This window comes from Rhipicephalus microplus, chromosome 10, assembly GCF_043290135.1.
Source record: "Rhipicephalus microplus isolate Deutch F79 chromosome 10, USDA_Rmic, whole genome shotgun sequence".
Classification (NCBI taxonomy): Eukaryota; Metazoa; Arthropoda; class Arachnida; order Ixodida; family Ixodidae; genus Rhipicephalus; species Rhipicephalus microplus.
The window spans coordinates 56914682-56942488 of NC_134709.1; the positions used below are offsets into that span (position 1 = coordinate 56914682).

At 46.7% G+C, this 27807-nt stretch overlaps 1 protein-coding gene across 1 annotated transcript; it reads right to left on the bottom strand.

Moving 5' to 3' along the window:
• Positions 1-3743: 3743 nt before the first annotated feature.
• Positions 3744-27807, bottom strand: LOC142774257 (ionotropic receptor 25a-like). Its single transcript, XM_075874646.1, has 9 exons — positions 27665-27807; positions 25453-25581; positions 18463-18774; positions 15957-16132; positions 14932-14985; positions 13945-14073; positions 10428-10601; positions 4940-5065; positions 3744-3749 (listed from the first exon to the last, which is right to left on the bottom strand). Exons 1-9 carry the CDS (start codon positions 27756-27758, stop codon positions 3744-3746), a joined length of 1200 nt encoding a protein of 399 aa, XP_075730761.1. The 5' UTR covers positions 27759-27807.

A 27807-nucleotide genomic window follows, 5' to 3' on the forward strand; every position in this document is an offset into this window, starting at 1 on the left:
GCTATATTTATTATTTGTTTGTCATTTAAATACGAGCTGCCAGACTTTGATTCCATGCTCATATTTTCAGTTTCGTATCCCATCTGTAATGTTATTCGTTTATGATCACTACCCAAGCTGTTAATGCCTTCCTCGTCTATCCTCATTTCTGTCAGTTTGTGGTAAATTCCTTCAGTCATGAGACAATAATCAATACTTGATTGCTTGTTTCCGACTTCCCATGTGATCTGGCCGTCACATTTAGGCCCTGTGTTAACTATCTCCAGACTATGTTGCTCGCAAAGATCTAGTAATAACTTCCCATTGGTGTCTGAATATCCGTCAAGGTCATGTATGTGGGCATTCATGTCCCCTAGAAGGATGATTTCGGCCCCATTACCAAATTCCTTAATATCCGCACTCATGCAATCCACTATCTCCTGATTCTTTTCTCTGCAGTTATTCCCCGTCCACAAGTAGGCTACCCCTAGCCACATTTCCTTTCCACCTACTGTGCCCAGAACCCAGAGGTGCTCTGAACACGTCTGTTTCACTCTAACCCATTTGGCTCCGCGGTGAATTAGCATTCCTACACCCCCACCTTTCCTTTCCGATATGGTCCTGTTACACCCTTCCGAAACATAATTTTTAATATGTGGTGGCTCTTCCAAGTCTCTAAGGTGTGTTTCTGTAACCGCATACACGCCTATCTGTTCTTTGTTTAACTGCTCCTCAATCTCTAACCATTTTGTCTTCTTTCTGCCACCCTGCATGTTTATGTAACTAATTGCAACACGCGCCTTTTTCCTTTTTCTTTTACCTTTTTTCTGGTTTTTCGCAATTCTACCTGTCAAAGCGTCCTCCTGTTTGTTTTCCCTGTTACGAGCTACCCCGGACTCCGAAGGGCCCGTGAGCCCCCCAAAAAAGCTACTGCGCGTCCTGCCAGTCGCCAGCCCACCTCGTGTCCAAGCCTCTTATCGAAATGAATCTTGTCTCTTTGGAATCCACCCCACCTGTGCACTTCCCTGTTTAAATCCACTACCTCGAAACCCTTCTCTCGACTAATTCGCCATATCTCTTTGTTTGCGTCGACTACCGCTCTTTGCAGGTTGATGTTGCGTACTGGTACTTCCGGTACTGTGCATACTACAATTTGCACCTGGGGGGACACGGTGCGCATGTCATCCACCCCTTTCGCCAAGGTCGTCGCTAGTCCTGACGATTCTTTTTTTAGGACGTCATTTAACCCTCCCGCAATTACAACGAGGTTACGATTGTTAGCTTTAGCTGCGAGTTGTTCACCCGCTTGACTCATTACTGTCCCCAGCGTTTGTCCTGGGAACGTCCCTATCGCAACTCTCTTGTCGCCTTTCACCCTTTCTTTGATTGCCGCTGCGCATCGGACTAAATTTGAGTCACCGGCGATGATGACCTGTTCAGACATTCCTTCTGAAACCTGCACCTGGCTGCTGACTAGGTGACTAGCGTGAGTCACGGCTGCTGGTTTGCTCCCTCCCTCCCTCAAAACTACTTCCCGGTAGCTGGGCCCTGTGGCCAATGTATCTGCCTTTGTCATGCCTGTTTCCCTCAACTCTCCCGCACGGTGGGTCGTCGCCATAATGCTTCCGCCGTCACCTGCGTCTTCGTTCCCCTTCACGACCTTCGATAGGCCCTTCTCGGCTGCCCGGAGCCTTTCCTCCATGGCTGACGTTTTCTCTCGCTCCTTCGCCAATGCATTCTCCAGCTCTGCGATTTTCTCCATGAGCCCACTCTGGACCGCCATCATATTTTTCATTTTCTCCTCGATCTCGCACTGTCTACACTTGGCGTCATCTTCTGCTTTCTCTTCCGCACTAATTTCCACCTTCAACCCTATCCCGCACTCTGAACACTTTACGGTCTTTTTGACCATGGCTAGCTCAGTTTACCGATGCCCACGTGTTAGAAAACTGTACTAAAATACACTGGTCTAAGCCAAAAAGAACCACAATAATAAATAAATACGCTACACTTCACAGCACCTGCGCATGCACGTGGTCGGTCTACGCACAGGCCTCAGCCACGTGGTGGCTGGAGAAAAAAAAGACACAGTACAGAATACTAAAAAAAAAACCGTACACCGTACTAGACCTAATTAAGCTTTACGCTAGCGCCTTACGTTCTCATAACGCTACATACAGAGGCAAGCTGGAAACATGCAAAAACACTTATCTGTAGCTGTCATTCCGGAGCTCTCCAAAAACACGTCCGACCTCGACGAAGGCGCCTCGCAAATCCATTCCCCTTTACGACCTTCGATAGGCCCTTCTCGGCTGCCCGGAGCCTTTCCTCCATGGCTGACGTTTTCTCTCGCTCCTTCGCCAATGCATTCTCCAGCTCTTCGCCACTATATGCATACCATTGCCAGCGCCGTAAAGCGCCACCTGTGCGCCCTGCTGGTTTATTGCAGCTTGTTGCACCCCCGTCACAACCATTTGAACGAATTGGCATGGACTTGCTTGGGCCATTCCCAAAGTCACATGATGGCAACCGCTGGATAGTAGTCGCTATTGACTATTTAACAAGGTTCTACGAAACGAAAGCCCAACAACGAGGCACCGCCAATGAGATTGCGTATTTTTTCATCAACAACATCGTCCTCTGCCCTGGAGCGCCAACAGTTCTTATCACTGACCGTGGAACAGCCTTTACAGCCCAATTGATGCAAGACGTCCGGAGACTTAGTGGAACAGCTCCTCGCAAAACGACCACATACCATTCACAAACCAATAGTCTGACGGAGAGATTAAACAAGACGCTCGCTCACCTGCTATCTATGTACGTCGACCGCGATCACAAAAACTGGGATGAAATTTTGCCATACGTAACTTTCGCTTACAACACTGCGGTTCAAGACACTACGGACTTCACTCCCTTCCGGTTGCTTCACGGCCGAGAAGCAATTACGATGCTGGAAACCATGCTCTTGCTTGACATGAACGATATTCCTACTGATGCGAAAGACTTTATCCGGCTCGCCGACGCGGCCCGCCAGCTTGACTCGAGCGGATTCGAAAACAACAACGCATCGACTCGCAGAGGTACAACTCCCGTCATCGCCATGTTATTTACCATCCCGGTGATCTGGTCTGGCGGTGGATCCCCGTTCGCCAAAGGGGCCGATCGGAAAAGTTACTTCACTGCTGCTTCGGTCCCTATAGAATACTACGGCGCCTCACAGATGTCAAATACGAAATCCTGCTTGAAGACACAGCTCGGCGATCTCGATGTTCCCAGCAAGCGGACATTGTTCATGTGTCAATATACCACAGTGTTTGTTTTATTACTTTTTGATGCACTATATGCATACCTTTACGTTTTGATAGAACATATATCGGATTTACAACTTCGTGGCTTATATACACATTATACACACAAGATTACATAGATCTTTAGGAATTACAACAAGGGCATCTCCCGATAAGCTCTATGACTCGTTTTCCTTTGTAGGTTTTGTTTTGCTTTGTGATCCGTAAAGTACGTGGCCAAGGGATATTCTATGATAGGATGCTATGGAAAGTTCGAGAAGAGATAGGGAGTGCACCGAGAGAGAGCAAGTGCTGTATATGGACGGGACCCTCTTGCGGTCACTAATCTGACTGGAGCACGCACCGTGCGTGTAGCGGAGGTGTGCGGCGCCACCTGTAGGACGCCTCGAATGGAGGCGCATGCATATAGAGGCACCCTAGACGCCTGATCAGCGGCGCGCCATCTATTGAGCGTGCTTAAACCTACGGAGAGAGCACAAATGCGCCTCTAGCAAGAGCAATTAGAACTTGCAGGTATGGCACGATGGACAAAGTGCGATCATAAGAAGCTTGGCGAGCAACCTCCTAAAGAAGTTGTAGCGCCACGCCAGTATTGGCCAGCTGGCCGAGCAAAAAAAAAAAAGAAGTGAGCCACGTAGCTCGTGAGGTGCAAGTCACGTGATACAAAGAATGGCGGAGTTCCTGGCCTGGCTGGACGCTGCAGCTGGGACTCCGCCTACGCCTGCGTCCCAAATAAAGTTGTGGCCTCGGCACTGGCTAATCGCCACCGTCTCCCTACCTCAACAAGTGGTGACCCAGCGTACCTCAACAAATGGTGACTCAACAAGTCCACTAAGTATAAGCGGAACATGCCACACTGCACGTTAGGTTTCTAGTAGGCGTACTAAAAGCTCGACGTGAGTGTACCCTGGTGTATTAGGTGCGATGCACGTTGTAGGCTCGGCATGTCGGCGTTTCCGGAAGTGCCGGTGATTCACGTAGTCGCGCTCCAGCACAATCTTAACTTCACGAAATGACCTCATCCTATCAAGACATCACGGTGAAACGTGCTCGAAATTTGTGACGCAAGCACGACGGGATCAGCACTTCAGGGTCTCGGCTTGTCGGTGCCTAATGTCATCACGGTGAGTTGTGAAACCACGGTCCATCTTAACAACGGGTGTGTGCCAGCTGTGCCCCAAGTAATGGTTAAATCCCCCTACTAGCCACCGGTCCACCGAAAACGAAGAAGGCAGTTAGCCCAATGAGTAGCCGATGACATTAGTGGAACTGAAACACCCTATCTACAAGCCGTGGGGGACTGAAACTAGGTATGTAGGGCATCTTATCATTCAGTACACTGAAAAAGCACAAAATTGAATAAAATAAAAGAAGGATTCGGCCTTCGAATAAGTTAGGCAAACTTAATGGACAACGTGATTTTTTATGCTACGCAGTGCCGCTTCAGATGTTCCCATTCAAAATGAAATAAGTGTGGGGGGCAGATCATTTAGCTTGACCTAGCCGTTTAACCTGGACCCTCCAGGTCTCGTTAGTGGAGTTTTCACACTTCATCCTATTGTACATAAATTGGGAAATGTGACAGTGAGGTCTGTGAGTGGCAAGTAAAAACCACAACAAAATGAAATGAAAGATGCTTTTGTGAAGCTTACATCGAAGTAGAACATTGCTGCTGGCCTCCCTGAAGGAGTGTATCTCTTCAGAACCATGCTCATTTTTTGGTACCCGTTTCCTTTTTCCGGTATGACGATGGGTCCGAATGGTCCCCCCTGATCCATCTGAAACAACCCAAACATATTACAAAAAAGTACAAAGAAAATTGGCAGATCCCACGTACGACGGGAATTGATGATATGCGAAGCACGAATAAGAAAGGTTGATACGTCACTTTACAATCAGTGCAACGTTAGGAGGCGGAGATAAATGATGCTGTACATGACTTCCGTGTCATGATTATCGTGTTTCGAGCTGTCGTTTACCTTCGTCATCTACTCAGGTCACGTGATACCAAATTTAGTATATGAGGAGATAGCAAAACGGCCGTGAGCACGCTATGAGCGTGGTATGTTGTCATGTTCTTACATGACACGCGCGTCAGGATCATCATGTTTGCACCAGTCATATATTTCGTCCTCCATTGACATCACGTAACACCAAATTTAGTATGTGTGGAGCTAGGAAAACGGCCGCGAGCGCATTATGAAAAGCCCAATATGCTCCAATGTAGCGTTGACGCGCGCGCGTGCTCCATGGGCACGGTGACGCTGCGTTAGCAAAACGCGAGCAATCTAATAGTCTGACGCCAGGCGTGACCAGCGTCTGTCGGCGTGGGCCGACGGCAACAGGTGCGAACTGCGACATGCCGCATTTCGTACCGATGCGCTACCCAAACAACACTGCGTCTCCCGTTTTTCGTGACGGAGGGACGCCGGACGTGCTGAAACGCGCATGCGTCAAAGCAATGAAGCGGTGCGCGCCTGCGAGTATATTGCACGACCGGCGCCTGGCGTGGCAACGGCGGCATGACGTGGCGAATTGAACGCCTGCAAACACGAAGACCGCGTGACGTCGAAATGACTTGACTTCTTCACTGTGGCATGTAGTCATGTTCTCACATGACACGCATCTCATGATTATCATGCTTGCACCAGTCACATACCTCCGTCATCTATTGGCGTCACGTATACAATATCAAATTTGGCATATATGTGAAGCTAGTGAAACGGCTGCAAGCGCATCATCAGTGTGGCATGTAGTCAGGTTGTTACATGACACACATGTCGTGATTATCATGTTTGGATGTGTCATCTACCTGCGTCGTCTGTTCGCGTCGCATAACACCGCGTTTGGTACACGTGAAGCCAGCGAAACGGCCGCGAGCGCATTATGAGCGTAGCATGTAGTCATGTTGTTATATGACACGCATCTCGTGTTTATCATGTTTGCACCAGTGTCACACCTTCGTCATCCATTCACGTCCCGTAATACCTAACTTGGTAAAAGCGAAGCTAGCGAAATGGCCACCAGAGCACCATGAGCGCGGCATATTGTCATGTCGTTACGTGACGCGCATCTCACGATTATCATGTTTCCACCAGTCACATACCTTCGTCATCTATTCACGTACTGTAATGCCAAAATTGGTATATATGACGCTAGCGAAATGGCCGCGAGCGCATCATGAGCATGGCATGTAGTCATGTTGTTACATGACAAGCATGTTATGATTTTTATGATAGGGTCTGTCGCTTGTGTTCACCATGCAATCATGCCATACCATACCAGTTTTGCAACATGCCATGTGAACGAAACCACCGCAAAAGCTGCAGAATCATGAAATTAAATTCATGACATACATGTCATAATTTTCATGTCATGACTAGTCAAATATGTTCTCAAGACAGTCATGTTATGCCATACCAAGTTTGGTATCAATACCATTATCGAAACGGCCAGAAGAGCTAAGATAAAAGTCGTAGGCAGCTAGATAGATAGATAGATAGATAGATAGACAGATAGATAGATAGATAGATAGATAGATAGATAGATAGATAGATAGATAGATAGATAGATAGATAGATAGATACGCTCAAAGTCACCGAAGTTTGCTAAGCTCTTTCAAGAGATAGCAAAACTGGCGAAAGGGAATCCATTAATGACAGTAGGGGACTTTAATGCCAGGCATGCAAGATGGGGATATAAGATGCAAGACACCAAAGGCAAGAATTTCGTAAGACAAATAGATAAACGGGGAATGACGCTGTTAACTGACCCTGCAATACCGACGAGAACAGGCAATGGCGTATCCATGAACACAAGTCCGGACTTGACGATAGTAAAAAAATGCCCAGCGTGGACTGGTACAACACCCTTGAAAACCTGGGCATCGATCATTACATAATAAGCACCACAATCCGCACCGGCCGAATCCGCAAACACATCGGCACAGCTAAAATAACAGACTGGGATGCATATAAAAAATTGCTAAATGTGCACGTGACTGCCATAGACGACTTGGACGAGTGGCGCAAAGTAATCCGAAATGAAAAGCAAATGCACACCAAAACTGTCGCTAGAACAGATGACACGCCTGAAGTAGACGCTCACCTTTTCCACCTGTGGGAAGCAAGAAGGAACCTCAATAAACGATGGAAAAAGTAATATTGAAATAAGAAACTCAAAGCGAAATATTAAGAAATAACGCAGCAAGCCGAACAGTATGCTATTCAACTCGTGACAGCCAATTGGGAACAACTTTGCGATTCGCTAAATGGAACCCTAGGAACAGAAAAGACATGGAATGTCCTCAGAGCTATGATTGACCCTTTGAAAACTAAATGCGAAGGACAAAAATCTCTAGAAAGATTATTGCACACATATATATATAGGCACACGAGACGACCTCCTTCAAGGCATTTATATTAAGTGCATCGGCACCCGAACTATCACAGCCCTTTACCAGGCTAAATACACTGGGCTCCCAAACTCAGAAACGGATGCACCTTTCATGCATGCCGAGGTCAGAGCGGCAATCATCAGCACGAAGCGCAACACGGCGCCTGGGTCGGATCAAATCACCAATGCCATGATTCGCAACATGAATAACGAAGCCATAACAGCGCTTCTAAACTTCCTTAACAAACACTGGGGAAATAACACTATACCTCAGCAATTTAAGCATGCTGTAATAATTATGATACCCGAACCAGGAAAGAAATTGGCAACAGAAAACATCAGGCTAATCTCTCTTAAATCGTGCTTAGGCAAAGTGTTTATGAAATTATTAAATAGCACACTTCAACGACATCTGGAACAAAATAACTTGTTGGCAAACACCATGTTTGGTTTCCGCTCAAACCTCTCGACACAGGGCATCCTCTTGCTTTTAAAGGAGGAAGTACTAACAAATGTTCCAAAAGCAGGAGAGAACATTGTCATGGCCATCGACATAAAAGGCGCTTTCGACAGTGTAAGTCATAAGGCCATATTAGATAGGCTAGCAGCGACAAACTGTGGTCGAAGGCGTATACCAATATTTACAGAGCTTCCTTACTGAAAGAACCGCTGTCATCAAATTCGGAGAAGACAAATCCAGAGTCTTCCACTCACCAAGCAAAGGCACACCACGAGGCGCTGTGGTCTCGCCTACGCTTTCAACATAGCCATGATTGGTCTAGCCAAAAAACTCGAAGATATTCCCGACATATCCGAAACTTTTTCTATGGGGATGACATCACTATATGGACAACCAAGGGTAGCTCGGCAGAAAAAGAAGAGCGGCTCCAACTGGCAGCTAAATCCATTGAAGAGTACTCTAAAGAAAAGGGACTTCAGTGCTTAGCAAATAAATCGAAACTCATTCGGTTCTCGAAGAGTAAAAAACAAAGGACAGACCCGAGCCTCCACCTTGAGTTCAAGCTAGACGGCAATATTATTCCAGAGAAAACGACCGTTCGATTCCTAGGGATGTGGTTACAGTCCAATCAGCGATGTCTCCACACACTGAATATGTTTAAACGAACAGCTCAACAAATTCTTCGTATGATTGTTCGAATATCGAAGAATCGTGCTGGCCTGAAAGAGCAAGACGCGCTTCGTTTGGTAAAGAGCTTATTCATCAGCAGACTAACATGCTCACTACCCTACCACAACATGAATAGAGAGGAGAAAGAAAAAGCAGACAAAATAATAAGGATGGCGTATAAAGCGGCTCTGCGACAACCACAAAGCACTTCAACTGCGAAGCTATTAGCGCTCGGACTTCACAACACATTTGATGAGTTGGCTGAAGCGCAAGTAGCCACCCAGATTAATCGCCTGCTACAGATGCCAACCGACAGAACACTTCCTCAGAGGATCGGCCTCGGTGAACAAGTACAGGCACATGGAAGAGCTAAGGAATTGTCGTGCTCAGTCAGAGCCTGGTACAAAATATGCCCCCTACCGAAGAACATGGACCCAGTTTTATATGCTGGAAGACGTAAAGCAAGAGCCGCTTACCTAGATAAAAAGACAAAATATTTGAATACGGCGAGATTTACTGACGGTGCACCATATCAGGCAAATGCAAAGAACATGGTGACCGTGGTCACAGACCAAAAAGGAAACTTCAAGTTGTGCCTCCATTGCCCAAGCCTCTATCACAGAAGCGCGGGAGATAGCGATCGCGCTGGCAATTAAGGAGGGCAGGGAGCGAAAAGCCCCACTGACAATAATCACGGATTCGAAGGCTGCATGTAGAAATTACGAAAAAGGTAGAATATGTATGAAGGCCTTCCAAATTCTAACCAAAGCTCATAAAGACGTTCCAACTGAATACACCGAAACAATTGTCTGGCCACCAGGGCACGAGGGCGTCACCGAAAACCAGTTTGCGGATGAGGCGGCTCGAGGCTCCACAAATCCCCGAGCTTCCTTGCACACTACAATAGAGGATCCAACGCCCCTAGACCCTAACTTTGGTACACTTCTTTAGTAATACAGGGACAATAGAAAACTGTATCCAGCACCGCATAAGAACCTCACAGCAATGGAATCGGTGGCATTACGCAGAATCCAAACAAACACATATACGAACTTACACAGGCTACATGTATTCTACCCTACAGCATACAGAGATATATGTCCGTGGTGTGGGGCCACACCAACTCTTTTCACATTACGTAGAAGTGTACACATCACAATGAAGAACACCACAACATGAACAACACATAGGAACAATGGGAGGCACTGCTGTTCAGCTCGGTCTTTGGTGATCAGCGCTGGCTGGTCCAACGGGTAGATATGATGGCTAGGGCCAGCGGAGCCCTGGAATAGGGGCCCGACCATTTGGAATTCTCCGCGTTATGCGCAAATAAAGTTTTCTATATCTCTCTCTCTCTCTCGCTAAGAATTCTTTGTATTTCAAAGAGAAAAATGAGCATGAAACTTAGCGCACTTTGGAATATGACGTACGCGATCAGGGCACTTCATTATTTCGAAACATTAGCCGACGAATTCAGGTCACCGACCTTCATTGGTCATGAATGTAGCTCGACAGCTCTTTATGGGTAACCTTTCCGGAAAAGAGAGGGCGGCCCATATTCGAAAGAAAATGCGGTGTATGCAATATACGCCCGCAATGGGAACCACATTACGTACCTGCATCATTGTCTTTCTAAGGGTGATGCTCTTGCGGGACTCAATCATGGAGCTAGTAAGCTTCGCGTCAGCGCACGTAGGGTACTCCAGGTCGGGAAGCCTGCCGCTTGCTTTCTCTTCGTTAACGGCTGCGATGATCATCTTCGTCACGTCAATGTAGAAGGCCGCGTCAGCCTGCAGCAGGCACGGTGGCCGAAATAGTAATTTTTGTTCAAAAGTGTCTTAAATGGATAATAACAGTAATAATAATATTTAGGGTTTTACACCCCAAATTCACGATATTCTCTTCAGACCGCGCATGCATTTAAATGACTGGTTTTCCATATTTGCGCTACTAATAACTGTTAGAGACGCCATTCATGGTTCAATCACATTCCCTATCATTTGGTGCCATCTGGTGAGCAGGACGAGAAACAGTCTACAGTGGATGGCATGTTTTCTCGGTTTTAAACATGGCGGAATTCATGACGTCGACGTTGTACTGATGGCGTCTCAGTAAGTCTGAAATTATTATCGATCTAGTCATAATTTTCAACTGCTGTTTCGATCTGCTTGGAAGTATTTAGGAGTGATTACCACTCGTCTTCTAACCTTAACGACGAGTATTTTCGTTAAAGCAAGCTATTTTCTTCAAATGTTCATTATAACACCCATTTGGTGTCAATAGGTGCATTTGCGTGTGTACCTTTGCCAGTCTCTAGCGGTTAGTATTCTCCTTGGCATCACGCTTCGGTGTTTGCTTCTTCTAAGAATGTGTGATAAAGAAACGGAATGTGTACTGGGGGCATTAACCGGCAAGGACCCTTCGGAGCTTTCATTGTCCGACTATGAGGCTATCCTAAAAGATAGGTGTGGTGCAGATTTTCACAGTGAGCCACCACGGAAGCGGCTGAGAGCCAAGGTGCATCCTGAGCTAAAAACTGCGCACGTATGCCGCATGCATCAACAAAAGTTGTTAACCGAAATCCAGCCTTTCTTCAGCGAAACTCAGGATGCTCTCGGCAAACAAATTTCTGGTGCACCGCGTAGAAAATCTTCCTTTGCATTCCATCTGAAAAGCAATAAAAGTGCTTTTCGCGAGCAAATGGGAAATTCTATTTTAAGGTCAATGTTGTTCTTCACCTGCGCATTGAGGCCCAGTGTGCATTTGAGGCACATACGGGTGTACAAAGTATGTTTGCCGTACAGTTGCGCTTTTTTACTGGTGGTATATAAGGTATCTTGGTAGGAAGCGCAGCAACTGTTACACAGAACACACAACATAAGAGCTTAACTTCAACTAAACGTTTATTGCAAACGTCCGAGTTTATAAAGGGGGCGAAAGGGAAAAAATAATAATAAAAGGCAGACCAACAAAAAGCCCACGTGCAAGTCCCGTACATTATTTATGCGTTATTTTATAACACTCCATCCAAAAAACAAAGGTCTTTCCGTGTGAGTGAGATAGAAGGTGCACTAACACACTCAAAATCATCACGTGTCATTTCCACTGCTTCTATAATCAAAAGGGTTAATAAATCTCTGTCCCGATACGATATAACACGCAAGTGTTATCAAAATACGGCATACAACCGCACTCTTTACAGTGGATCGCCAAGTGATCATCGGTACCATTTTGCACTTTATTGTGGTGCTCTTTTGACCTCTCATTTATGCATCTTTGAGTTGTTCCCACTCAAACAAGACCACATGCAAGGGTACTCTGTAAACAACCGACAGTGAACACTCAACATATTTATTGTGATGCTTTATTTGGCAACCTTTAATTTCTTTCGAAACAGCACAAGTTTTGTGACATATTTTTGACAGTTTCTATGGAGCAGACGTGACCACTCGGACGCCCACCTTATTTGCAATCTTTTCAAGATTGTGTGCCACACCATGGTTATAGGGGACAACAGTCGTTTTACACTGCTATGCAGGGAAGTGTTAATACGCTGCCTATTTTGATTCTTTAGGTCCCTATGTAGCAATTCAGGGACGCCTATAACCAGCCCGATACAACTGTTTATCGTATAGGGTATGCTTGTGCATTCCCTAGGCGTGTTTTGACTTTACCTCTGTTTAGACGATTTCGCTCGGGTCTGAGGAGGACATGATTACGAGAGACGCCGTCGTCGAATAGTATTGAATGTAGGGCTAGTATAAAAAAAGACATAGCGCTCGTCTGCGTCCCTTCTGTCTTCATCGATCTCGCGCTGTACCAAATAATGCTGCCGTAGTAGAGGCTCACAGACATCGCACAGTGTGCGGGCCTCCGCCATATCGCTTCCATTGCAATGCGACAGCTGTGGCTGGTATCAAACCAGCGACCTGCGAGTCAGCAATTGGCCATTGTGACCGCCATGCCACCTTGGCAAACAGTCGTGCATGAAAGCGCGAAGCTCACGCAGTATATAGCTCCTTACAAGTTCGGTTGAGTCGAATGAGCTTTATTTGTCCAACGGTTGTGACTGCGCCCGGTGCTAGGCTGCCAGAGATACATCGTTCTAGGAACATCTTCCGAGGTCCTCAGTGACGGCCCTGGCCCGGTGGATGGCACACACATGGTATTCGAGGGCCACGCTGAGAAGAGCGGCTAGCCGTTGCCAATCAAGGCGCCCCATTTCGGAAGGTCCTTCAGTTGGCGTCACCCTCTCTTGTGGCCTATCATCGTTTTTGGAGCATTGCCAAATTACATATGCCATATCGGCCCGTTCGTGCTCGCACCACGAGCAGCCGGGCGATGAGTGCAGCACGGGTCACAGGTGGTGCAGATGGTAGGGGTTGGTAAGTTGCAAGTAAAAGTAGTAGTTTTAGTAGCGTAAAATATTCAAACTTAACAGATGTCATGTATATCAAACATTCTGCACTCCAGACCCTGGTCTGAAAATTCTATGATGGATCTATGGATCCGTTCGTTCATCTGTCCGTCCATACGTCCATCTTTCCGTCTGTCACTCGCACTAGCGCCCCTGCTGAGTCATCCATAAACTAGGCGGTCGCGAACTGGTCACAATAGGACAAACCCACGGCTTTAAGAGCTTCGTCCTTAAAATGTTAATATGAAAGATACGCGCAGTGAATTTGTAGATAGTACATGATTTAATTAGTTTTTTTTAACTAAAACCAACAGGTAAGGTTAGAAGTCTACAAATAGTTTATATTTGGCAAAAGCAATATATAGCTTTCGAATATTCGTACGAAGTTATCTTAATTATTACAAGTAGCAATATCAATAGGCCAACTACACCACTCTGATGTATACCTGTAGAAAATAAATGGAACAGTGCAGGAAGTCATCTTTTAACCAGTAATCCCGAAGAGATTAAACGTTAATGAAAATAGCCCCATTTATCTCTTCCAGTGTAACAACAACTATAGTGACTCCGTGGGCACGTGAAAACGAAGAAAGTAAAACAAAAATTATGTCTACGTACGCGTCTTCTTCTTCATCACGTTTTTGTCTTTCTTTTCAACACGAAGTGTGAGGAAATAAACCCGATGGGCTCCGGAAAGCAGCAGTGAGTGCTGGTACCTGTTCTCTTTGGGCTTCAAAGTTTTTGTCTTTCTTGGCTGCCGCGAATAGAGACCTACTGGTGACCTTCGGCTTGGCCACAATGAAGGAGACATTGTCGCAGTCCGAGCATTCGGGATCGTAGTCCTCCTGCCGGTGAAGGGTGAGCGTCAACACGTAGCACATGACAGTTTACGCAATGGCTAATGTGTCCTTATGAGAGAAACTCAAATACTCATGGGCGAAGGTGGTAGGATAATGTTGCAGTAAAGCAAAGATAACGAGAATAAAAACAAAACTAGCAGTTACATGTACTAATACTACCGATGAGTGCCACTCTTTAGAAATGGGACGCAAGCGACTATGTTCCTGATCTGGCTGCTGAATCTGGCTGACGACCATGTCCCTGATCTGAGCGGGTGTGGAGAGCGTCTGCTGCGCTTGATGGGGGGAATGTATTAGTGAGTGAGCGTGCGGTGCGTGCAGCGCAACCCCCCCCCCTCCCCCCAAAAAATGCGCAGGTTCAACAATGCGTCCGCGCGCCTTTGCTCCCCTCTCGCCAGCTGAACTTGAGCGAGCACTACCATTTGTTGGCTCCTTTGGCTTGTACAGCCAATCGCGCTCGTTCTCTTGCCTCTTCTACGCACCACCCTGTTCCTCTTCCGTCATAGCTTCGCCTTTTCTTTCCTCGAGCTTTCTCCTCTCCACGTCATTACGCTTGCCCTGCCAGGCTCAACTCGCTGCACTAGGTTTCCCTCTCCTCTACTTAACCTGCGCCCTAGCAGCTGGTCTTGAAAGCGTGGACGACGGATTGTCAGGGATTCACCTCGCCACCTAAAGAGCTCCGCGGTTTTGACGGTTTTGTACAAAGAGCTTTGGGCGAATCTTCAGCCCTACTGCGCAACTTGGGCAGTTTATAAAGTCGGAAACGGGCCCAATTTTTTTCTTTACCATTATCATGCACGCCTGACACGAAGTGTGGTAGCGAAGAACAAGCAATGTACCTACCTTTGAGATAAAAAACCAGGTATACTGGCGGTTGTCCCACTTATTTGGGCGAATCTGGAAGACAATGTGAGAAACAGGAATGAAGCACGCGCGAAATAAACCTTGACACTTAGAAATTTCGGAAAGTATGTGCTGCATTTAAAAAAATATGCGCAAATAGTGTTGCATATCTTTCACCTCACTTTCAAACACTTCGATATCAGAGCGAAGTCGTTCATGTGGTGTAAAATGAAAGCACATCGTTTGTTCACACACTTTCGATCCTTTCATTACTACAAGGAACAGGTTTTAGCGATTTGTTAATAAACAAGCCTTTTATTTTAATGTTAATAAGCGGCACATTGACAGGAGGGGGGAGGGAGGATTGATGGTTCAAGTCAGGGTGTGCATTGCAGCATAGCCATTTTTCTGAAGTGGCAATGAGAAATTTGATAATAACAACTTAGGCTTTACGGGCCAGAACCATGCATGGTTGGATTGCGAGGTGCGCCGTAGTGGAAGGCATCGGAAGCATTGAGGTAACAAAGAAACCAACCAAATTCAGTTAGATTACAGTTATATTATCAGAAAAGCATTAAGCTGGGCTGCTTGGTTAATGTTCATTCTCCGAATATTTAACTCCGCTAATGAAGTTAGGAGACAAAAAAGTGAAGGAGAGCACTGCTGTCTTTACCTTTCTTGTGTCCTTGCTTTATTAGCGCAGCTAAATCTCTAGAAAACGAACAGCTATATTGTGAACCATCGTTTGAGGAAATGACCTTAATTTAAAATTAGTTCAATGCCCAAGGTACCGCATCACTCGTGTTTTCAAGGGCATTGAGTATATGAGAGCTCAAATCAAGCCCCGGATAAATTTGTCCCACGGAACATTCAGAACACTAGAGGAGATGTGAAGACGTGCTCGTGCATCCAACGACGCCCTGTGAACGTTCAACCTTGCAGTGTACGAGTGATGCAGCAGGGCAAGCGCCGCAGTGGACGATATTGCGTGTATTTCGACAATGAAACGAAGAAACGGTTCTCACCAGGTCCAAGACCATGTTCAACGTGCTGCTCGTGCCAACAACAAAGAAGTTCCACACGTCCGTGGAGCGAATGCACTTCACTTGTTTCTTGAAGTCGTCTTTAGTGCCATCGAACTCTCTCATGATATTCATAGTCGGCAAGTTTTCCAGCAGTCGGGCGTACTTGTGGTCGATGACTGGAATGATAGTGGGATCATAGAAGAGCGTCATGTTATTGATAGACAGCTTTAGAATACGCAGGGTTGGTTTTATTATTCCACATCAGGAGTCTCAAACACGCCACCCGAGGACCCTTCACCAGCAGCCCGAAGCTTCAGAAGGATAACAAGTTTAGGGTTTTGCTACGTTTTATATTTATTTGCTCTCCTATTGCAAATCATAACGCTTTGCTCGCATAGGCTACCTAAATGGGACTGGCCATTAGCAGTTTTTTTATGAAGCAACCCTTACGACCTTGAGTCATGACACCAATACGCTTAATTATTAACCGATATGAGATATCGAAAACGCGTTCTTTCAAATGACAATATTAAGTCATATTTTGTTCAGTCCCTCTTCTCCACCGCATCTCCCACCTTTGCGTTTTACCAACCATCTGCTCTGTCCAGGCCCTTGCAGGCAGCGAGACTGAATTTTAGAAGTGCGGCCCGCTCTCTGCTGTGAGCTCGAGATCCCCGTTATACAAAATGTAATTGGCTACACAGAGAATATAGCATGGCAAATACAGGAAGCGGGGGGAAAGGGGGGGCGTCAAAAGTTCCCAGGCCCCTTTCGTGTTCTCGTTTAGCCTGTGAGAGGAAGGATGGAATAAACTTTATTTTGCATCCGGCGTGTTAGTGGACTGGGCTCCCGCCTAGGTGTCGGCTAGAAGGTCGTGCCTCCTAGCGGCTTCCTCGGCCAGCTGGATTGCCCATAGCTGATCATCCAGGGCTGAACTGAGCAGCATGGCCAGACAACGTGTGCGGAGGCTGTCGGTGGAGGGCGTGTTCTCATTACTGTGTTTAATCCCTGGAATTCCCATAGTATATGTTCTAAGGAAGCTCGTGCCTGACAATTTTTGCATTGAGCGGTCGCGTAGATCTATGGATACATAGCATGTAGTAGCGCTGGATTCCTATAGGATCTGGTTTGTAATTGTTGCCATTGGACAGACTGTGCCCTGTTGAGTTTATGATGAGGAGAGGGGTAAACAGCCTCGGTAATTTATAACGTTTCGTAATTTCATCGAACGTTGTTATTCGGTCCTCCAACTCCCACACATTCGGAAATTCTGACGAGGGATCAACATTAGTTGTGAGTCCGGAAAGTGAGTCCTCGAGCTACGTTGTGTGTCACCTCGTTAGAGTTGCTATCTCCCGTGGTGTCGGCTATGTGAGCAGGGAACCAAAGAATGCAAACGCTTCTGTCGTCTTGGTTGGTTTTGCCTGTTCTAAGAATACGCAGTGCTTCAAGGAAGATTCTGCCATTTGCAAAGTGGCGTGTAGCTGCTTGTGAATCGCTGATTATATAACACGCATCACTTTTGTGATATGGCCAAAGCCATAGATATCTCTTCCGCCGTTTCAGCGTGTCTCGTGTGTATTGTCAGACTGGTGCTGCATTGTTTCTTGTGGTTAACTACTGCCGCGACGAAGCAGGTGTTGTGTTTGTAACGAGCGGCATCTACGAAGACCGGTTCTTTGTTGTTTCTGTAGCTCTTTGTCATTGTCTTGGCTCTGCTCAGTTTTCTACCTGCGTTGTGCGCCGAATGCATGTTTTTAGGTAATAGCCTGTGAGAGACTATTATGATTTTGGCAACATGACCGAAAAGCGCTTGAAACAATGTTGGCGCCTGAGTTATACAAATATGTTAACTGAACCTTGTTATCAGGAGCACGTTAAATCTTGAAAGGACCATTAGCATGCTTCCTGAAAAGAACTGCATGATTGTACCGATATTTTTTTTCCACGATACAAGATATGACTGATGTATTTTTGAATTAAGTCTTTGTTCAAAATAATTTCTCGTCTGCTGAGCGCCACTCATTTGGTGACAGTGACAAGGAAACAAAACTTGTCTGCCACATTTAAGCCCAGCTTGCTTTTCCTTTGCTCAAATAAATGAGCTTCTCAGATCAATCACATGGATACAACCAATGCTGCATAAACTTTTTTGACTCCGTTTGCATAGGTCTGAGACGACGAGAACTTTCCATTAACACCTTCTAACAGATTTTCATTACCTATAATGGGTTGCATGCATAGGTTATTATTGACTTATTTATTTTTCACCACTGAGAATCTGTCCAAATTACGCAGGCACCCACTGAATAGATGAATACTCTCGAACACACAGCATCGGTCGTGCCAATTCTTTCACCAATGGTATTGCCTACTTTCTCAAATAAATACGCAACCACTAGTTGAAACGTACGCTCCAGAGGTATACCCCGTGTTCGAGAGTATCCCTCATCTACAAGCTTTCATCTCAACCTGAACTTGAAACAGCGTTAAGGTGGCCACTCACTGACGCTCCGGTCGTAGATGATGCCGGCTGTGGCAAGGTTCATCTTATCACAGATGCCCCGAATCACCTGCGTGTAGGTTTCCCCAGGCGGTGTTACGTGGATCAAAAACTGTTCCTCGGTCTCGTTCAGTCGATCCCAGCCGCTGAGCGTGTAGTCGTCGTGTGCGCCGTACGTGAGGCTCAGCGTCGGCAGCCCCAACAGGCGTGCCGAGTAGCGCACCGCCGTCGACAGCTTGTGCGCAGTGCCCGGGGTGCGCACGGCGTCGATGAGAACGTCCGGCTTCTTCGGACCATCAAAGATGGCGCTGCACACTGCGTTTCAATAAAACCATTCGCCGTGCTTCTTCAAAGGGGAAAAAGCTTTGCTGGTGTCGAGAGTATGCAAAAAAGTCACAGCTTGCCGCCAAGGTGAAGCAATGAACGTGATAGCAACCAATTGGAAGGTCATGCACAGAATAGTAAGCAGATCGAAACGCGCTCCACGTTTCTCACGCACAAATAACGCATGAAACGAGCTCACTGTTACAGATGTCGAGCGTCTTAATTTATACTTCGCTGTGTCTGAAAAGCGCGCTCTTTACGCAAAGGGAGACCGTGCAACGTATGCTACACCTTTGTGCGCCCGGTAACTACAGCAGAATCGTTACGGCGAAAGCTAAAGGCAAGCCAAGACGTACGATCCTCTCCACCGCGAGATAAGGGCGCGCGAGTGAGCGTCTAAGGGCTTTACGTCCATCCCTTCCTCTCTGCGAGGCAAAGTACGCGTAGAAGATGACAGCGTGCTCCGCCGCGCGTTCATTGCGCCATCTTGCTGGTAATGCTGAAAACACAATAGTTACTTCCCTCCCCCGAGATGCCCTTCACCAGCAGGAAGTGGTAGGTATAAATAGCTTGCCGTTTGAACGTTCAAGGAAGGGCTGCTCCATGGTTCAGTGGTTAACACCTCGCAGTCACGTTTCAGAGGTTCCAAGTTCGATTACACGCTCTGGAATTTTTCTTCTTGCGTTTTCATTATATATATATGGTGAGTGACGGTGACGTACACGTCGACGCCGGCGGCAGTGTACATATAGTTGCTATTGCAATGAAAGGAAAAATGATATGCAAGCGTGTGGCTTAGACGTACCAGCCAAGCTTAGCCTAGAAATAGCCTGTCAAGTCTAAAGATAGCCAGTTACGCTTAGATATAGTGACATGAGCATAAAGTGAAGCCGTTAAGCCTCGGAAAGCCAGGTTTAGGTTCCGGCTCTCTATTTATTCACTTTTTTATTTTTTATGTCTTTCTTTTTTTATTCATTATTTTTTTGTTATAGCGACCTTACCGAAGTATTCATATATGGTTCTCACAAACGTTCGTTCTGCTAGCCTGCCTGAATATTTGAACGGTTACCACGCTTGTCTGTGGTGCGTGAATACCCGGTGTTGAATGCTACCCCCCCAAAAAATTAGGGATATCCCACGTACCTGAGAATCGACGTTATGAGAAGCATGCGGAAGGAAGGTGACCGTGTTGCAAGTTTTATATTGAGTGGCTCTTTATGAAACGACACTAAATATATGCACGAATGTGGCATGCACAGACATATGTTGAAGAGTTGCAGATGTTTAAAAAACAAGTTGTCGGAACTTCCACAACGATTCCAATTAGCAAAACCTGATGCTGATATGAAGCGCTGATGCTCGCGAGGATGCTGGCCCTGGACACTGCTACATAAATTAATTTGAGCGCATGGCAACTAACCAGAATTGACGTTAATCGACGTGACGGCTGTATCAAAGCGGTTTATATGTAATTTTTACAAAATTGGGTAGCCAGTACTGCAACCACTATTGACGTTTCGCGAAGATTAGCGTCGATTTGAAAAGCATTTCCGAGACCTGGCGTAGCTTTGTAGTAAAGTGTTTCATGCTTGGGTTCGATTCCAGCCCGACTCGATTGAGGTTCGATTCCAAGAATGGTTGGGTTCGATTCCAGCTGCCACCTTGACACTTACTTTTTGCATTCATGGGGTCACCGCTACCGATGTCGGGTATTTCTTAACGCTCGAACGTTAAAATTGCCCATGTGTGTTCTCTTCGTTCCTGGGTAGATAAGTGTCAATCACTAGTGGCACATATGCGCATACCAGCGGTACCTACATGGCCGCGGATATGTGCCACTGTCTGGCGGGAAATGTTTGACGATGTACGCGGCGAGATTGTCACATTATTCATGTCTTGACCAGTGCTTCATATTCGCCAAACCATCTTACCCTCTCATGCTAATTTTGGTTCACGTCAAGTTAAGGGGGGGGGGGGGACCCTGAGAGCACCGAAACGTAAGGGGCTAGATAGATAGATAGATAGATAGATAGATAGATAGATAGATAGATAGATAGATAGATAGATAGATAGATACTCTCAAAGTTGCCGAAGTTCGCTAAGAAATGCTTTGCATTTGAAATCAAATCATCTCATTTAATTGTTCCCCCCTCCTCCTCCTTATTTTTCTCCTTTTCTTCCTCGAAGGCGTTGCTGAGGGGCGCACGGTGACGTCGTCAGACGACGGAGTTTTCACCAACGTCAAGGAACTAAGCTAGAGCATACACGGCTCTTCTGTGAAAAAAATGGAAGTGACCCTATTCTTCGATGTGGTTGTCTGATAATAGGACTGGCATGACGGCGTTCCTGTGGCCTAAGATAGTGCTCGAATTATCTTCGCGTTTCGCGCTGGGCTGGAGTGAACTTTACAAGCCACCCAGAAAGAAACGCGCGGTTAATGCCTCTGCTTCCAGGTATGACAGCCATCCCAGCCGTGCTTGAGGACTTTTGAGCAGCGAGGTTCATGAATATAATGAATAGGTTCGTTCAGTTAATGTTTCTTATTTATTCTGACAGATTGCTGGCATTTATCCGAAGTAAACTTACACACTGAGAATGTCTCTGCAATACAGCATTTATCTTGAATTGGAACATTCCATGTTCTACTACCTCTGTTAAAATGTGTTCAATATATTCGGCAAACCGGAAGTACCCGACTTGAAGTGCGTGGTAAATAATCAAGAGTGTCACGGATTGTTCATTGTACTAGTAAGATGCAAATATTCCTATAGTTTGTCTTGATTCTCTGTGCAGCTACGCTTCTCGAGACGTGCGGCTCGCTCTTCCTCCCTATCCTCGGCTTGCTGCCTCTCGTTTTCTTTCCGACAACGAAGGCTGCCCACTTTCAGTCTTCCTGAATCACTTCCATATTTGCCGATGAATCCTACTGAGCCAGCTCTTCTACATATACGACACAAAGCGGGCTTCTCCTCTGACGTCATGTCAGATGGCAAGGTGAGCGGCGCTGCCAGCTGCGGCGGTTGTGAGGTGACGGCCCAGATCACGACGCGGACCCCAGTAATTGTAGCTCTCACTACGTACGGTCAATGTGGCCAATGTAGCTCTCGCTACATAACCTTATTTTGCGTTGTGCGCGGAATCGAGGTGCTGCATTTGCCAAGTCGTCCGTGGAAAGTGCGGCCGCGAACTGTGAGAACGCCTAGGGAAGATCGCGCAATGAAGTGCGGTGACGAGAACAGGGATGGGTGCGTGCATGTTAGCTGTTATGGTCAGCGACCTTCACAGAGTGGAACAGTTTTGAGTCTTTATTATTATTTTTATTTAGGGGGGAAGTTCTTTTGCTTAGGACAGGTCCCTGAGGGCGCCATGTCCACTAGTTCTCGATGCGAGCGCAAGCATGAGCGCTTTTGGCGTCGTTTGCTTTTCATCGCCGGGAGCTCAGTGAGTTGCATTAACACGCAGCTACTCATCATGAACACTTTCGAAGCGAAGACAGTGGCGCGAGCTCACAATGCGGTTGCTATGAGGGCCCGATGCCGACACTCCGTGGTAAGAGCTAGCGAGGCAGAAGAAAGACGCCAGCGTCGGCAGCACTCGCAAGCCGGTACCAGCATCGATCCAGAGGCGGCGGCAGCCGTGAGGGCCCAAGCAGCCGAAGCAAAATGGGTTCGTGGACAAGCGGATCCGCAAGTGTGTACCCGCGAAGCAGAGGCGGCACGCATACAACGGAAAGAGAACCTTGAATGAGAGTGGCGCGCGAGAAGCAGTGGTCAGGCACCGAAAGCAGTTGCTAAGTGATGTTCCTGGTGCCAACGCGGGCTTTAAGCGTGACTTGATCGATAGCTCGTTCCGCCAATGCATCAAGGTATGCGACCACTTCTGGTATGAAAACAACCTCACCACCATCGCCTCCATTCACAACGAGCAGTCACCCGTCAAAGCTACCGCTGTGCTCCGAAGAGAGTTTCAACGCTTTACCGATATGCACTCGAGCTCCGCCCCACTCATCAACGTTAACTTTGCGGAGATGGCGGGATTTTAGATGCGAAACAGCACTTTGACTAAGCCTGTGTAAAGCGGTCCTCCGCACGAACGCGCCGCACACCGAGGGCGTTGGCGCGGTGCCAAGTAGGTCACGCCGCTGCTCCGCGTTGATGTAACGCTCCTCTCGCAGTGCGCGCTGAAGTCTATCTCTCCCTGGCCTGCTGCGCCCTCGCAGCAGCTCCCGCAGCTGCCGCATCGTCCGTTCGCCCGCAACAGCTGCTGCGACCGCCACTCGCTACACCGCCAACTAGTCGGTTCCCGTGCAATAAACATGATGCGTGCCTAACGTACGCGTAGAAACATGTGTGTACGTGTCACTTGAATGACCTACGCCAGCCATTGCTTATACGAATCTTCCAGCACTCACCGCAGCACCCGTGTTAGCGCCGTTCAACCCGTGACGCCACCCGTGCGCAACGCTGCTGCTTCGCATTCCATCAGGATTTGATTGATTGATATGATGGGTTTAACGTCTCACAACCACCATATGATTATTAGAGACGTCGTAGTGAAGGGCTCCGGAAACTTTAACCACCTGGGGTTCTTTAACGTGTGCCCATATCTGAGCACACGGGCCTACAACATTTCCGCCTCCATCGGAAATGCAGCCGCTGCATCCGGGATTCGATCCCGTGGGATGCGGGGCAGCAGCAGAGTACCTTAGCCACTAGACCACCGCGGCGGGGTCATACCATCAGAATTCCCTTCGGGGAGATGATTCAAGTGTTTTTCATGCAGCATTGTTTAGAAGCTTTTTGTTTGCGTGGATCATTCAGAAAACTATCACCACGAACTGTGCGTGCTGTCTTCGTCAATTTTTTTCTTTTCGGATTTGTTCCCCGAATACGCGCGCGCGGCATGAGCTTTCCCGCTGCACCGATTTTTCCGGTGTAGAATGCAATAATTCCGATGGCCAAGATGAGCACAGAGAGCGAAAAAGCGCTAGAAAGAGAGAGACATGGGGTTCAAAAAAAAAAAAGAAGGAGAAAATAGAGAAAAAGATCACACACACACACACCCACACACACACACACACACACACACAGGGAGAGAGAGGCAGGGACAGACGCAACCAGAGAGAGGAAAGTCTAGAGCAGACAGAACAAAAAAGAAAGAGCGAAATATATAGAGAGAAAGCTAGAAATAAAAATGAATCATCAAATAGAGATAGAAAGACCGAAAGGGCACAAAGAGCGCAAAGAAGCGACAGAAAAGAGATAGGAAAATAGAGAGAAAACAGGAAGAAAAAATGACACGATAAACACACACAAAGAAACACTATGCTGTTCAGCTATTTTTACAGGCTTGACACCACCAGTGCCAAACGGCCTTGATTTGTTTGTGTAATGTTTCTAACGAATACGCGCTGTTTTGAAAAAAAAATATGCACTACAAGTATTGTAATATCTGCTCTCTATCTCACGTGCCTTCTCTAGCGTGATCGTCAACAACCGGGCCGTTCCAGGTCACTAATGACATGGGATATCAGCGCGACTTTTCTTGATGGGAAAGCAGCAGGAATGGGCATTGTCGCAACGGAAACTAGAGCAACAGAAATGCGAGTATTGTGGGGTGATGGAAAGACGGAACAAATACACCCATGTCCTAAAGTGCACTCGTCGTCAATGAAGGCTCCCTAGATACCACCATAAACCCCTTTCTCTGAGCTTTGGTAATAGGCATGACTCTCCGAAAAATCTACATCCTATTAGGACACTTCCCAATGTGAATTCTGAGGGCAGCTGCTTACGTATTATTATTTTGCGATAAGTTGAGGCCTACCAGTGCGCTGTTCTAGTATCTCATGAACGTTTGTGCCATATTATGTGCACCTCCCGAAGTCTACTGCAGCGTTCATCGGTGATGAACATGGACCAGTTAGGGTACCTGCCTGGTGCTGCGGTGTCAGTGTCGGCCGCGTCCAAGAAGTGGACGGGCCCTTACTGCGACAGTGAGGACACTGATGTCTACTGGCTGACAGACGAGGGGCCATTGGACGACGGTTTTGAACTTGTAATGAACCAAAAGGCGACAAGACGTAACACCAGGGCAAGCCTCTTCATTACCGAGCCCATTGAATGAAAAAGCGGCCTGAAGACTTGAGGTCGATGCTACCACTACCGTGCCTATTGACCCCAACAGCCACATGAAGCGCCTCAACAGGCAATCTGCTTCGGTGCTGCTCGAGGGACAGGTGCCAGATTAAATCGACGACATCAGATCTGAAGCTGCATAAGAATGTGATGGCGATATATGGTTCGCGTGCTGTCGCACTGAACATACTACGCACCGTCACAGAGCTGGACGGAGTCAATGTCCTCACCAGTTTCATTGATCCATTTTCCAGACATTCGCTTTCCGAATGTGCAGATTTCCGTAGTTCGCATGTCTGGCGTTCACTTTGGTAACGTTGAGTTTTAGAACAATCTCGTACAGAGCTTCTTAAATGAGATCCTTTACGTGACACCACGGCTCTCATAAGACAGCGCAACTAACCAAGCCAAGCCGGCTGAAGAACGAGCGCGAACTCAGCTTGCAAATGTCATCCAGTTTCCCGTAAATGTAGCGAAGTCTTCCAAAATAACGCTTAAGGAGAACTGCCGAGACGTAGGTCGTAACACTTACCGTTTGCAATGATGGCTTCGTCTGGGTCTAGTTCAACGAGAGAGTAGTCGAGAGCTACTTTGGTGCTCTTCTTGAGCGTTTCGGTTATCATTAGCGCAGCAACATCGTTGCCTTTCTCCACTACAACGACTGCAATCAAGACAAAAGAAGTATTCGTTACGAACGCATCCACATGCTTTATTATTCACATTACGTTACGTTATATTACTGAAGAGTGAGCAGGATAGCTATAACACAGCGATCCACGAACATAAGCCCCACGCAGGTTGGGGTGTAAACTCCACACTGTACTCAATTCTCATCTAAAAAGATACTTCTGCGGAAATTGTTTTTCTGTAATCATGTTCGCTTGTTAAAGATAAATGCACATATGCCTCATCGAACGCAAAAAGTGACCATCACTGTTGGTGGCGTGAACGAAAAATTCAAATACCCACAAAATGAGTTCTATTGATGGGAAGAAGCAGTTGTACCAGATCATGAATTGTAGCCTCACGTTTTATTTTATTCTGGTCAACTTTTTTTTGTCATATGCTTTGATTGATAGGTAAATAAATGATAGTGTTTTACGTTATTGCGGCTCTTTATTTTATTTGTTCTGATTAACAGCCTCTCAATAACCTTTTTTGTTGTTCACAGGTGTTTCGGTTTGACTGCATGCACCAGCTCTACATCTGATGTAGACTACAGCGGCCGGATGGACATCCTGAGGTCTTAAGATGCTCCGCCCATGAAAAGTATCTGGATGCCATTAGCCTGTGACTGAATCACGACGTTACGGGCGACCAAAACTTGTTACATCATCATGACTTCACGGTGACGTCGCCTCCCCTCGCAACGCCACAAATAGCTTCATCTCATGTCATCGTTTCTTGGTCATCGCTGAGAAACGCGCCGTGCCGATATCTTGCAACGTCTCTAATCCCAGAGGCAGTGTGAAAACCTGTTAGGCGCATAAAGCTTGTAGAGGGAAGTGGGAGAAGATCCACACATCTAATGAAAAGAAAAGAATGGATTTCGCCATTCAGTTGTCCCATGGTAATTCAAAATGAACTTTGTAAGCTTTTGCAGCAAAAGCGTCTCAGTCATGCATCGTATTCGTTATATCACTGGTTTGCTGCAAAGAGTGAGGAAGCATCGTGCAAGCCGTAAGGAATCCAGCATGACGTCACACCTGGGACGCATCGCTTGCGAGCAGGTTTTCGCCAGTGCGGCAGAGATTTGAAGATGTTTCAGTGGTGACATGATCGATAATAGACATATCTGCCAAAAGTGCAGTGCGTCGTTTCGACGATGGATCCCGTGGATTCGCTGTGTGTGACAGCAAACTTCCTAAGGAGAAATGCCTTCACAGGTACATGCTCGCTTATAACAAAGAAAACCTGCTTATCTGTAACGCCCATGAGGTTTCGTTCACGAGCAAGAAAAACCTTGAGACTCATGCACAAAAGCGCCGTGCAGAAGTAAATAAAGTTGACACCAGTGCAATCAAACAGCCTTGGTTCACAGCCTATGATCCATGATCTATGTTTACTCATGTCCTTGTTGCTCGCCATGTATTATGGAGGTTCGGGTTCTCCTCAAGTGGCACACGTCACTTCTCTCCCGAACCTACCCTCGTCCTTGAGATGAAATAAATTGAATTGAACTGAATACGTTTGGAAGATTGTGAAGATCCCGATGTAGCACCTCAGACATCTACTCTGTCATTTGTTCAGTAACGTCTTGATAGGAGAAAATTGCTTTTAGACGACAGTCCTACAATTGGCCGAGAAAAGTTTTGCGCGCAGAAAATTTTGGGGTGTGTGGGAATCAATACATTGATTTATTGTGGGGCACAGAAAATAAAAATAAATAAATGAAAGTAACCCGGCCCGTTCCACAACTATAAGGGGCTTAGAACTCAATGGAGTCCCACTTAAGAAACCACAGGGCAGAGAAGAAACACAAGTGGTTATCATGTCTTCATCTTGTCTGGTGTTTCCTCCTTTGCGCTCTGGCTCTAAAGCACTAACACGCCAAATGTTGGCCCCTTTTGAAGCGATACATTTGTCTGAGAATCGAAAGAACGAGAATATGACTTTGAACTTTGAGTCATATTAGGGTATTATGCATAAGATACCCTGTGAGTTTGTGTAGCAATTCATCCTTCCCACTCTGAAGTTTTCGAAGCGAGTGCTGATCACGAAGTAAGGGCAGAGGTGTATCTTACCGAAATGCAATGGCTTCTGTGCCGTGGCGGTCACCGTAGCGATAGCGAGAAACACTGCAGTGATGGTGGCTTTCTTGATAGTTGACGCCGCCATGTCCGCCGCGAGGTAGCGAACCACCTTCTCCGAATTCGATTGGCTAGGT